Source organism: Argiope bruennichi, chromosome 8, assembly GCF_947563725.1.
Source record: "Argiope bruennichi chromosome 8, qqArgBrue1.1, whole genome shotgun sequence".
NCBI lineage: Eukaryota > Metazoa > Arthropoda > Arachnida > Araneae > Araneidae > Argiope > Argiope bruennichi.
In genome coordinates, this window is record NC_079158.1 from 90,356,075 (window position 1) to 90,369,612 (window position 13,538).

At 27.6% G+C, this 13,538-nt stretch overlaps 1 protein-coding gene across 2 annotated transcripts in view; it reads right to left on the bottom strand.

Annotated features, from left to right (window-relative positions):
* Positions 1-13,538, bottom strand: part of LOC129981268 (cell adhesion molecule Dscam2-like) — a 292,355-nt gene that overhangs the window by 10,620 nt on the left and 268,197 nt on the right. Inside the window, exons 24-27 of one of the 2 annotated variants that reach the window (XR_008785299.1) lie at positions 12,867-13,111; positions 3,703-3,778; positions 2,062-2,232; positions 312-427 (exon numbers count right to left, since the gene is read on the bottom strand). Coding sequence is in view for 1 of the 2 variants with exons in the window: in XM_056092040.1 (XP_055948015.1) it covers positions 312-427; positions 2,031-2,232; positions 3,703-3,778; positions 12,867-13,111 (639 nt within the window). In the remaining variant the exon portion in view is untranslated. Of the gene's footprint in view, positions 1-311; positions 428-2,030; positions 2,233-3,702; positions 3,779-12,866; positions 13,112-13,538 lie in introns of both variants that reach the window. The other variant, XM_056092040.1, reaches the window with a different exon arrangement.

Here is a 13,538-nt window from a genome sequence, read left to right on the forward strand (position 1 = left end):
GGCGTACTCAAATACTCAATTGCATTGAAGGAAAGTATAATTTACATTGCCTCATCCTCTTTTGTGCAAAACGAATATCTCTATTTATATAATATCCTTTACTTTATAAAATGTCACTTGTAGAATTCCACCCATTTATTTATCAAGTTGTAATTTTTAATGCAAATGAAAATTAATCAAATCATAATCAAAAAATATTAATTGATTGTAGTTAAATAAAAATAATTAATATATGTCCGCTTTTTCCATCTAAATTCCAGATGCCAATGCCCCAGCCTCTTTTCTTTTGAAATCAATGTTTTTGAACTCACCTGCGTCAGTGTGGACGTATAAAATCTGGTCCCTGTCGCACTCGGCGTCGCTGCTCTCCGCTAACTCACGTGCTCCGGATAAATGAAAGGGGCTTCCACACTCATCATCCTCATACCTGATTTTACAAGAACAAATATTAATAATATTCTGAAATACTTATTTCATCATAGAAATAATTTAATATTCAGAAGAATAGCTTCTTTAATTATCCTTACAATTAGTAACTTAAAATCTGAGTAAAAAGATAACAGCAGCAATAAAAATGGTATCGAACTTTTTCTGATTGTTTAAATTATTATGATATTTTAAATTATTTGCTTTAATTAAATTGGCATTTGATTGTTGATAATAATTTTTAATATCTATTGCATTTCTATACCGTTTGTAATTCATATTTAATATGCATTCCAAATATATTTAAATTAACATATAGAAATTGTGCACTATTTTTACTTGAAAATGCACACTTCTCATCATCGCCTTTTTGATTTTTGGAATTTTTCTTGTAGTATTAATTTTTCGGTTCCGTTTTATTTTCTCATATAGATTTGTCGTGCTATAATTGCATAAGTTTCCTTTAACATAACGATATAATATCACTAACAATTCAATATCTTAGCATTATTACAAAGTGCAAGATAATCTGCAATATTATTTGAAGTAATCGCGATATTGTGCGACATTTAGAATATCCATCAATATTGAGGATATATCGCACAATAGCTTAGTTAATAGAATACGGACATTGAGCTTTGAAATAAAATATTTTACTTATGGTCTGACTACTAATAGTACAAGACATTGTACTATATCCACATTATATTTTTCGATTATCTTAATGTCAAACAATATCATTAAAATATCGTAAAAATTTTCTTCGGTATTTTGTGTTAATAGGGAGCATTCAATAATTAATATTTTTTTTATCATGAAATATTCCAATGTCTACAGTAGATGGCAGCACGAGTTGAAATTCTGGCAGTATACCTCAAAGAAACAATCATTACAAATACACAGAATGGACGGACTGACAAATTTGTGAAGAGCCCTAATAAAAATCTCCTTGATGAATATTACATTATTTAAAGTAAGATCTTTGAATTAAAAAATTATATTCCAAACAAAACATATGTAGATCTAAACGTATTATATTAAAAATTGTTCGGCAAATCAAAAATGGAAATTCTGAGATACTTAAAAGTTAAAATCCTGAGATATTTAATGCATTCGGAGAGACTTAAATGCGAATATATTTATTTCTTTTAATGTCATCCATTTTTTCCGGCATAATTGTTTCTTTTTCTAATAACATATATGAAGTTGTATTCGTCAAATGTATACTTCGGGACATTTATAACTAAAGCGTAATCTATTTCTGAAATTTTTCCTTCATTTAATCCTTTATTCCTTAATTTAATTTAATCCGTGATTTTTCCTTTAAAAAAAGGTCAATTTAAATAAATTCAGGTCGAGTGATATTTGAATTTAAAAAATTACTCGCATTAAGCTCTTTGATTTTTCTTTTATAAAAAGATATATATATATATATATATATAACAAATATTTATTAATTAGTAAAGCTAAAGTTAAAACTTGCAAAATTTCAATGGAAACTATGTGAAAATTTTTAGCAAATCTACCAAACATCGAAAGTTTTCAGACAACAATGTTCATCATTTAGAGCTCTTCACTGCATGCTTTAACCCACTCCTGCTTACCCATCCCCACATGTTTTAGCATAGGGAGCACCTTGTTTGGTACCGCACTGCCATCTGTTGGATGAAATCGCAGTCGATCTGGGTCTCGAGTCATTATTTCCTGGAATATATTCATCATCAACATCCGCTGACCAGCGCCGACCAGACATAGATTCCTTCCGATGAGATCCTGTTGACTGATGATGCCCACTGGAAGGACGATCTGTGGATATAATTCGGATTAAATTCGGGTTCTAAGCAATTGCCACCGTGGCAGCAGAAATAATATGCATGACGGATATTTATTTCCCCGTGTTAAACATTATTCGCTACACGAAAATAAATAGCATTTTACACTTTTTCTATCAAGTAATAATTCATTTTAATAAAATGTCGATGTTGAAAAATAAAATATATAACTCTCAGAGCAAATATAAATATATTCCACTAAAAGTAATGGTGAGGAGATTGAGAAATTATTAAAAAAACTGTATTCAAATCAATCACATTTAGCTAAATTTTCATTTCAATATTGCATTCAATGGGCTTCTTTATCAAAACCGTACAGTTTTTTAAGTTAAAAACCTTCGGTAGTGGTCTCCCTAAAACTTTCGCGCACTCTCTAATAAATTTGTCATATCTTACATGGCATTGGCGTACAATACTTAGGAAATAATAACCTTAGACTGAATTTCACTGACATTTCATTCACATTTTCACTGAATTTATCCTTGTCATCCTTGTCGAGTTATTTTGGCGATTAATCCCTGGCATGTGTTAATAGTATACAAAAATTGAATTCGTGTTTAAGATACGTTTTTCTCGGCCGACTGAAAATAATTTGACACTAAATTGCACTTGTAAGCACGAAATATCCTACTAAATTCGATATATTCAAGTCATTCCGTTTTTGAATTATCGAGTTTGTATGTTTCTATAAATACAGACAAACAGACGGTCAACTCTTTTTTGGATCTGGTTCAAAATTTGAACTTTCTCTACTATAGATGTCAAATCTGTGTACTAAATTTTATATATCTAGCTCTCTTCATTTTGTAATTATCGTGTTAATTTATATTCGAGAAGCTGAACAGACGAACTTCCTCTGAAGAGATTTTACTCAACATTTGAGTGAAATTGAAAATTTGATAAATGGTCGCGCATGAAATTTCAACCGCTCAAAGAGTTTTTAAATTATCTTTGTTGCAGGCAGACGGTCATTTTCTAAAAAAAAATGTGATTTTTTTTTAACTCAAAATGTGGAAATACATCAAAACCACAAATTTGATTTTTTATATTACGATTATTATACTTTCTCTATACTACTTATACTAGAATGTAATAAATATTTTGCTGAACTTAAGACTTCTAAAACAATACTGGAATTGTGCTTAAAAAACGCAAAAAAAAAATTTGATTGCAACAATATTATGTTATAAATACATTGTTCCTTCGACGATTATAATTTATTATATTATCTTAAACTGAACTGCTCTTCTAAATAATATTGCCTAGTAAAATTTCTACTTTCGAATCAATAAATTATTATTTATGTCAATTCCCATTCCTTGTTTTATTATCAGTCGTCCAATCTAAACCGTGGACGTTCTTACAATATGCACAAATATAGAAAGAATAAAAGCTTTAAAATCAAGAGATATAAAATTAACATATTATTAGAAAATATACTTACTTGGAAAACTGTACATGTGTTCAACCTCAGATTGAGAAAGAGCTTTTCCACCTTTCATGTGCTTTGTATTACTGGACTGCAAAAAAGTAAAAATATTTGAAAAAATTGGAAATATTCTATTTTTGGTATTAAATGAACCAAGCTTTCCATAATTATTGCATTTAATTCAATTTATAGTTCGAAGAATCTGATTATTGAATTACCACTTCCATTTTAATTAAGCATTCAGATTCCTCAAGCACAGATACTAAAATTTATCCAGAATACCTAACCACTTGATTCTTAAATATCAGAGGATTAAAAATGCTGAAAGATTCTAATCACTTGATTTCTCAATCTCCGAAACTGAGACATGACCAGAAAATTCAATCCCTTCTTTCCATAATCTCAAAGGCTGAAAAATGTATAACGAATTTAATAGCATGATTTATCAATAGCTGGGTCTAGAAATTTAATAGAGAATCTGGTTGTTTAATTTCTCAGCAACAAATGCTTCAAAGTGCCCAGAAAATATAATCGCATAAATCCTAAATGGCAGAATCTGAAAAATGTACAGATAACTTAACAATTTGCCTCCTCAAACTCGGAGGCTGAAGATTATCCTGAAATTCTCATCTAAAGATTTCTCAACTTTGTGAGTTGAAAATAGAACATATAGATCTCAATCATATGATTTATCAATCTCAGAAGCTAAAGAAAAATGTGTAGAGAAAATAATTGTTCTATTTCTGGATATCAAATGATAAAAAATGCCCAGAGAGCTTAATCTCATAATTCTTCAGTCTTAAAGGCTGAGAAATATCTAGATAAACTGGTCGCGTAATTCCTCAATTTTAGAATTAAAATATGCATAAAGAATTTTACCACTTGATTCCTGAATCGCAGAGGCCTGAAAGTGTCAAGAAAACAGAACACAAATGTCCTCAATTGGTGTGAAATCCGCTTTCAAGAATACATTCTATTCATATTTCATGTCGCATCCTATTCACAGAATAATACATTAAATTAAAACGTGAGAATTATAACTCAGAGCCTCATAATTGAATTCCTCTTTTAAATTCAGAATTGTCTTATGGGACTTATTGAAATAGCAAATATATTGACAGCCAATTTCAAAAGAAGCAGGAATTATCTGTGTATTTGTTATGCTAGCTGATGCTTTGTTATAATAGTGATATTAATTGAGTTCAATCTGTTATTTTGTAGTGCATATAATCACGTTTTAATATACAAAGCAATCATTTTCAGCCTTTGTCCTGCAGTGACAATGCCCAATATGTAATTTTAAAATCATGTCTCTTTGTATCCGAATGAGATGTCATCGTTTACTGTGCTCGTAGGAATCACAGGGATATAATTCACGGGACAAATACCAGAACAGTTAATTTGGGTTTAGTATGAAGTTGAGGAGTGTTTGATGAGTGTTGGCAATAATTTGGTGACATTCTGTAAACTAGATACAAATATTTAGATACGATGTTCAAAATTATATGCCTTATTCCGAATAAATTTTTGTCATGATATCTACTGAAATTATATGAAAATAAAAACAGAAGAACGTGCAGATTATTATTTACTAAAGACTTTTGAAATAAACTCAAGATATAAATAATTTAACAATATATTTAAAAAATAGTGCATTGAATATTCTTTATTTAAAAAAAAAATTGCCATTTGTTTAGAGACAAAATCTTTGCTCTGAAGTGCAATTATAAAAGATTAATTATCATTACTCAATATAAAAATCAATCGAAAGAATTGGAATGTAGTATTTAATTTTTTTTACTAATAATTATGTATTTGAAAAATAGGAACAGCTAAAATAACTTAAAAACATCTCCATCTAAATAAAATAGAACCATTAAATCAGTTTTTGTGTTCTAAGGATTAAAAAAACACATAATAGAAATTTAAAATATTATAATATGTATTATATATGCAATATTTTATTTAAAAGAATGCTTGAAAAATCCAAGTAAAATATAAATATTGCTATTATAAAAACATTTTCGAATGAAAATAAACTTATAAATTAGGTAAGATCGTTTATGTTTTAATATTTTTGCGAAGAATATATTGTTTGTTATTGCTCATCTTTAGATTATCTTCGTCTCAGAATCCAGAAAATTAAGTATAGAATTTCAAATAAGAGAATCAAGTAAGAATGCATTTTTCCTTGTACCTATTTGGTAAAATGTTGGATACACATTTTCGATCTTAGAGCAAAGGCTACTTTCTAAATTAAATTACACTTGTCTGCGCTTAAACCATTTTTGAGTAATACTTTTCTATTGTACTCAGATGGGAAAATCTGAAATTTTATGCAGACCAACAATATTTACTATAAAAAATACTATTAATACTACTACATCTTAGCGCATTATTACTAATAGTACAAAAAGTACTATTAGTGATAGTACTAAAATTACTGTTCTATTCATATACTCACAAGCAAGTAGATAATATCCTTTTTAACTTATTTTATCCCAAATCAATACAAATGGGCGAATTTAATGGGTAATGGGATAGAATACTATTTCAATAATATAAGATTAACATTTTCCTAAATTAAGGATATTATAATGCATTTGCTGTGTTCAGATTAACAAGAGCGGTTACATAAAATCAGAAAAAATTTGCTTTTTTAGGAGAGTGATTAAAACTTGAAAATTTATCAGAATTTCTTTTGTCTGGCATCTGATGTCTGGTGGATTAGCCGGCATCACATTTGCTTATACAATGGAATCAGACTTCGATCCAGAACCCGAGGTCTTAACACCAGCTCACTGCGCCCAATTGATGAAAACATCGATAATAAATATTTTGAAAATTACAATACTTTCTATTATTATATATACCAGAATAAAAATAAATCTCATAAAATTAAGAATAAAAAAACATAAATAATAATTTACTGCCTTAACCAGTAAAATTAAATATAAATAAAATTATTAACTGAAGTTTCAGCTTTTTGATTTCGTAACATAGGGATTAGGGATTGCAATACCGGACTAAAATTTCAATACCGGTATTCGGTATTAATTAGATCTTAATACCGGGATACCGGTACTAGAAATTTTAGAAAAAGAAAGAAAACACAGGCGTTTCTTTATTTTATTTGCTAGTTTTATTAGAAAGGGTAAATATCACAAAAAATAATTTGTAACTATCATTATTCAGTCTGTGGTACTAATACAAATTTTTGAAATGTGATTTTAAAAAACATAATGTATTAATTGTACTGTCATTAAGCCTGAAAAGTAATTTTGTGCAAAAATTACTAGCTATCGAAAACTCTCTTTCGGCATCTACGATAGTTAGTGGCACTGTTAGCAATGCGCGATAAGTATTTACCTCTAAATCCATCAGCTTCAAATAAATCGATTTCTTATCGGATGGTTTTGGATATAGTTGATTTCTGTATTGAATTTTGGTTCGTTGAAATTTTCTTATTTATCGCTAATTCTAATGTTTGTTCAAGAGACAATTCCTTTTCACTAGTCATCATAGACATCATTCACTAGTCATTAGTGTCATCATAATCTTCGATAACTGAACCGAATAGTTTTGAATGTGGATAGGTTTGTGGGTAAAAAATTTTAAGAAAATTTACTATAAACTTAATCAGATTTGAATTGGTTATTTTCTTTTCTTCTTTTTCATTTTCATTTTTTCATTTAAGCCATTAATTAGTTAATTAATTTCGTCCGTTAGGGAGACATAAAAACAAAAATGTATACTATTTTGCTATGTTGGCGATCCCTGAACATATAGTGGAGACAATTTTTAAAATTTCTAATAAATACGGAAAAACCGGTATTTAAACTTGTGAATACCGGTATTACGAAATTGTACAAATGGCTCAAAATACCGGTATTCGGTATCCCGGTATACCGGTATTGCAATCCCTATTAGGGATTAAAGTGAAAATTTGAATTTTCTTTTTATGTAAATTAATTTGAATTTTCTTTTATGTAAATTAATAGCAGTTAACAATAAGATATTTACAAGCGAACATGAACATATTATATCAATATCACTAAAAATTGGGTATAAAATTTAAAATATCAAACAATAAATCTGTTCTTTATTTGAATATTTCACCGATGTTTTACTATTGTAATAAAACTTATATTAAAGTTATAAGGACTGAGTATTTTCTAATAAATAACACTTTATTAAAATAGTTTTCAGCTGAAAATAAAAATTAATAAAAATAAAAATCAATTAAAATTTTCTTTGAAAAAATAAATATCTACATTATAACTATCTACCTTTAAATTCCACATAAATGATGTTACATTTATGCAAAAATGTAAGAAATAGTTTTAAAATGGCAAGATGTAATCGATTACAATTTTCGAGAGAAAACAGTGAATTTGTATTTGGGAAATAGTTAACGAAATGGTCAATTTTAATAATACAAATTATCTAGTGCAAAATTCAATGTTTTCAGGTTGCTCTTGTATCAGTGTGACATTAAAATTCCTTTTCCTTTATAAAGAACAGCATTTCTATTACTTTGCATTGAAGATAAGCACATGAATATAAATAAATTTCAAGATGCGTATGCTAATACAAAATACGTAATTCTAAGTCAAAATATAGAGCACTGTATGATGAATAACAGCATTATTGCAATTTTAAAAACACCTACTAGCCATTAGAGCCTTCTACAAATCACCTTTTAAATCCTCTAGTGCTGTTTCGGTTATGATTTTTTTTTCATCAGGCTATTATTTAGGAATGCTTTAAAATGTTATGTGATCAACTGCTTTGTTTAAGAGGAATTTATCGTCACATTCCATCGTAGAAACTTTCGAAACTTCAATTTAGAGCATTTCGAAGGTATTCCTCTCAGTGTGAAATTTTAATGATTTGGTGAGACTATTTTATAAATTTCTTATTACAAAAACCGATGTTAATATTTTTCTTGTTAGAATATTGAGGATTTTTTTTTGATATAGTATTTTCTGAATACCTAATCATTATATAAATTATTAGATAACATATAATACTTATATTTTAAATTTGTAAATTAGAATTGTTCTAATTTACATACTTATAAATTACTGATTGATAAATTAGATAATAAAATTATTGTAAATAAGGGATTTGTAAATTAGATGATAAAATGATTATAAATGTTATTTGTAAATTAGATAATAAAATTATTGTAAATAAGGGATTTGTAAATTAGATGATAAAATGATTATAAATGTTATTTGTAAATTAGATGATAAAATAGTTGTAATAAAATGTTTGAAAATAAATGATTTGTAAATTAGAAATCGCATGAGAGAATAATTATTCAATGTCAGTCTTTTTATTTATAAAGAAATAATAATTTTCCTCTATCTTGTCACAGGTAATTATATTAGATTCGAATCTATTAAAGTTAGATTACTTTTTATCTAATTAATATTTGAAACTAAAAATGCAAAAACAAATAGAACTTTCATTTATTTCCTATGCATAAAATAATTTAACATTCCACAATAATAATCCTTTGAATTTAAAACAAATTCAAAGAATACGAAGCCAAAAATATAACTTTTGAAGCCAATTCTTTCAGTCAGAAGCAACAGTATTTTTTCTTTACTTTTTTTTTTAATGGATCTACTTCGTTCCTTGAAAAATATCCCTGGAGTCCAAAGAGATGAAACTAGCAATTCGCTTACTACGTTACATCTACTTGAAACAGAAAAGAAACAGTTCTTCTCGAAGATTAAACTGAAACAAGAATACTCTCGCTGGAGACTATTTCTTGGTTGCGTGTAGCTTAAATCAATGGATTTCATCAGTACAACGTTTTGGGATACGGTAGAAGAAATATTCAATTTCGAAGGTTTTTTACGATGGTCGAATAGCAATTGTTAAAAGGCTGTATTAATCTAAAAAGTTTTGTAAAAATGAACCTCATCGCCAGAAAAGAGTGAATAATTGTATTTAAAATACTTCTAATGGATAAGGCATTTGGAAATGCGGAATTATAGTTAAAGACATATTTGAATCTTTTGCATAAAATAATTGCCCATTATCTTTTCTATTTTTCATTTGATGCAGCTTTTCTCTTTAATCACTTCAATTAATTTTATTATTAATATCAATATACATTAGTTTTTGCGATGAAATATAATTTATTTTGAAAGTAACTCAAATGGGTATTTATTTAGAAGATAGCCTAAAGTAATTTATGAAAATATTTTTAACTTGAATTTTAAAAACACAGGTAAAACATAAGAATGAGATAAAACATTTAAGGAACTGGAAGGAAAACAAAAATATTGAAAGCCATTACTTAGTAAATGATTCTAATACAGCCATATAAAAAACTGAATAAAATTTAATTCTCATTGATTCAAATCACATTTATGGAAAATAAAGCGCATAATTACATTAATAATAATAAATTATTTTAGAATATTCTCTTGAAATTAAAAACATAAAATTTTGCTATAAATAAATAACAAAAATTCTATCAGAAATTAAGAAAACATATTTTAATGATGTAAACAAGAAATAATCCTCTAAATTATAAATCACTCCATAAGGTATATTTATTTGAGTTAACTAAAATATATAAATTTAAAAAAATAAATGAATTCCCTAGTTATTATTATTTTATTTATCACGTACTCAAGAATAAATATTATATACTAGCCGCCTTTGGCGACCAGCCGGTTCGCCAATCTTAATGTTCGTTAAAATTTTAATAATTAAATATTTTATGCAATTTCTACTTTAATAGCTTCTTCATCAAAATATTTTAAAACTTCAAATTTTGATTATCATATAATTCATTCATAATATTATAAAGGCCTTCAGTCATAACGTAATATGTATCTCTCTCAATTTCTGTTAGCACCCGTAGAATTTATGCTTTAAATTAAAGTGGAAAGAATTTATCTTCAATTAATATAATAATATTTTTTACTGAAACAAAGCATTTTTTTATAATCTGATTACTGAAAATAGAGTCACTCAGCGTTTAAACTTTATGGGCACTAAAGAATATTTTTTAAAATTTATGTAATATCTCAAGAGAAGGTCAACAAATTTTTCTTAGATTCATTATGAGCAGATCGATTCATTAACAATGTTTAAATTTAAATGCATCAAACACTAAGAAAATAAAACGAATCGTTTAAAATAAACGGTTGAAAACAGGTTTTAAAAAACACTACTTAAAAAACGTTGTACTTAAAACTATAAACATATACATGTTGTCATGGCAACAATCAGAACAGAATGCGCATGCGTGAATTTTCTTCGCCGGTTACGTAACGCAAATACGTGATTTTTTCTACGCCAGTTGGGGTAACGCTATGCGGATTAGAAATTTTTAATTTCCTTTATTCTGTTTTATTTTAATTCAAAAGTACTTCAGAATGAATCTGAAAGATTGATTCATTAACAATGTTTAATTTTAAATGCATCAAACATTAAGAAAATAAGCAGAACCGATTGAAATAATCCGCCGAAAAATTTTAACCCTAGCCTCATTACTGTTGGGAGAAAAAAACAACGGAAGCCTTTCTCGTTTGGCGCTGGGGATAATGGAAGATTTTTTTGGCGGAAAAGTTGGCGGTGGGGAAAATGGAAGATTCTTTTGGCGGGAAAGTTAGTTTTTAATTAATAATTAAAATTTCAAAAAAAGGGACCCCAGGTGCACATTCCCGACCTCTAAGGTATACATGTACCAAATTTGATAGCTGTATGTCAAATGACCTGGCCTGTAGAGCGCCAACACACACACACACACACACACATTGAGCTTTATTATAAGTATAGATATAGATAAAAAGCTATTAAAATTCTCACACATTAATAATAATTATAATATAACTAACGAGCAGCATGCATGAAATCTTATAATTCAGACTTCTTAATGAAAATATGCATTCCTGACAGTAACCATAAAAGTCAATTTTCAGCTGTTTTTTTCCAATCATCTTTAGTAATAATTATTAATAAAACTTCAATCAATATCAGTACAGGCTTTTCATAATTGAATATCCTAATTTTTCTGAGTTATTTAAATAAAGCAACACAAAGAACAACCTTTTTTTCTTGGAAATTAAATATACTATTTAAAATTTTAAATTCAACACAATTATGTATACTTTGTTAATCCTCTCAGAAATACTATGGATACTGAGATTGTACGGAAACTCATTTCACATTTTTTTCTGCATGTTTGGTTTAAAATTTTGTAAGACTGTAGATATGTGTGCCATGACAGTAGATATAGTCAAAGCCACGAATAACTATTAGATTGAATGCTGCAGATATTTCAAATGCTGAATCGATGTCAAATCAAATATCTCAAAGACGGGGCGATAAACTATTTGGCGACTTATAATTATATGAATTTAAGCCTTCAACTGTTATTTTTTTTTTTTTTTTCTGATGGACAATAAGATTTTACCTCATTTCATTTTCTTTAAATACCTCTAAAAATCTGGGATATCCATTCATGAGCCTCTTTCTCTTCCATTGACTTCAATGGCTGCTGCCAGATTGTATATTGGAATAATTCTGAACTATAAATATCATATTTCTTTTGTTTCGTCAAAATAAAACCATAAAAAAAGGGATCCATTGGTCATTGTGAAAATCATGACTAAGTAATAAAAGAGGTCGCATTGAAGAAATCACATCATTAATACATAAGTGCAAGCATTAGATTGAATTCTTTTAGATTAAAAGGGAAGAAGTATATAACTTCATTGGACAAAATTTCACAAAGAAGAGTTCAATAATTCCTGAAGGTAAAAATAATAACTGAAAATATATATTCTTTAAAAAAATAGTCTTTCAAGAATTTGACGCTGTAATTTCTTTTTTTATCATTAACTTTCATTTTCATCATTAATTTATAATTAAAGTTGGCACTTTTTTTTTATATTAAACGAAAATTCCTCAGGAAGGAAATGTCTTTTTTATTACTTTTCCTAAAAGCTATTATTAATTAATTTGTAGTTTTAAAAATTTGATATGTATTATTTATTGCTTTTGTAATGGTTTTTTTACAGTGAATATAAGTTTTTGGATACTCCATAGAACTTAATATTTTATTTTAAATACATGTAATAAATTTTAGAATAAAAAATGAATATATATATATATATATATGTATGTATGTATATATATATACATACCTGTTTGACGGCAAATGGAACATCGTATGGTCTTTCTATATCATGCAATGTAGATCTACCGTCAGTACTACTTTCTCCAGAGCTCCTCTCATCCAATGAAAATACTGGCACTCTACTCGTCGCATAAGGGGAAGGAAAATACAAAGAGGAATCTTTAGCTTGAACGTACGTCCCGTCCTGCTTCACTTCATATTCTGACATTTGAACTGCTTCCGGATTCATTTCCTTTCTCACACTTTGTGTGTCTGTGACATAAAATGATATAACAATGAAAATTAACGAAATTTAGTTGAAATTATAAAAGTAAAGTTATTGTTTTCTCTTTTGAATGATTATCTTTTGTAACTTGTGCACTGCATAATAATAGGCATAACAAAATACAAAACTTCTCAAAATCCAGGCAGCATGGTAATTTGAGGAATACTGTACAATGTTGAGCGATAATATATTATAACATTCAATATTCACGAACATAAAATAATATTGCAAATATTTTTAATATCATATAGTATACATATAAATATATGTGTGATTTTACACATACAAATACATCAATAGGTAGAGAAAATGCTTAATTTTATTCTTTGCAATTAGTTCATCCTAGTAAAAGCAAACGTTTTTGTTTGTTTGCCAAAAGTTAGCGATGCCTTTGGAAATGTTGTTTTGTGCATT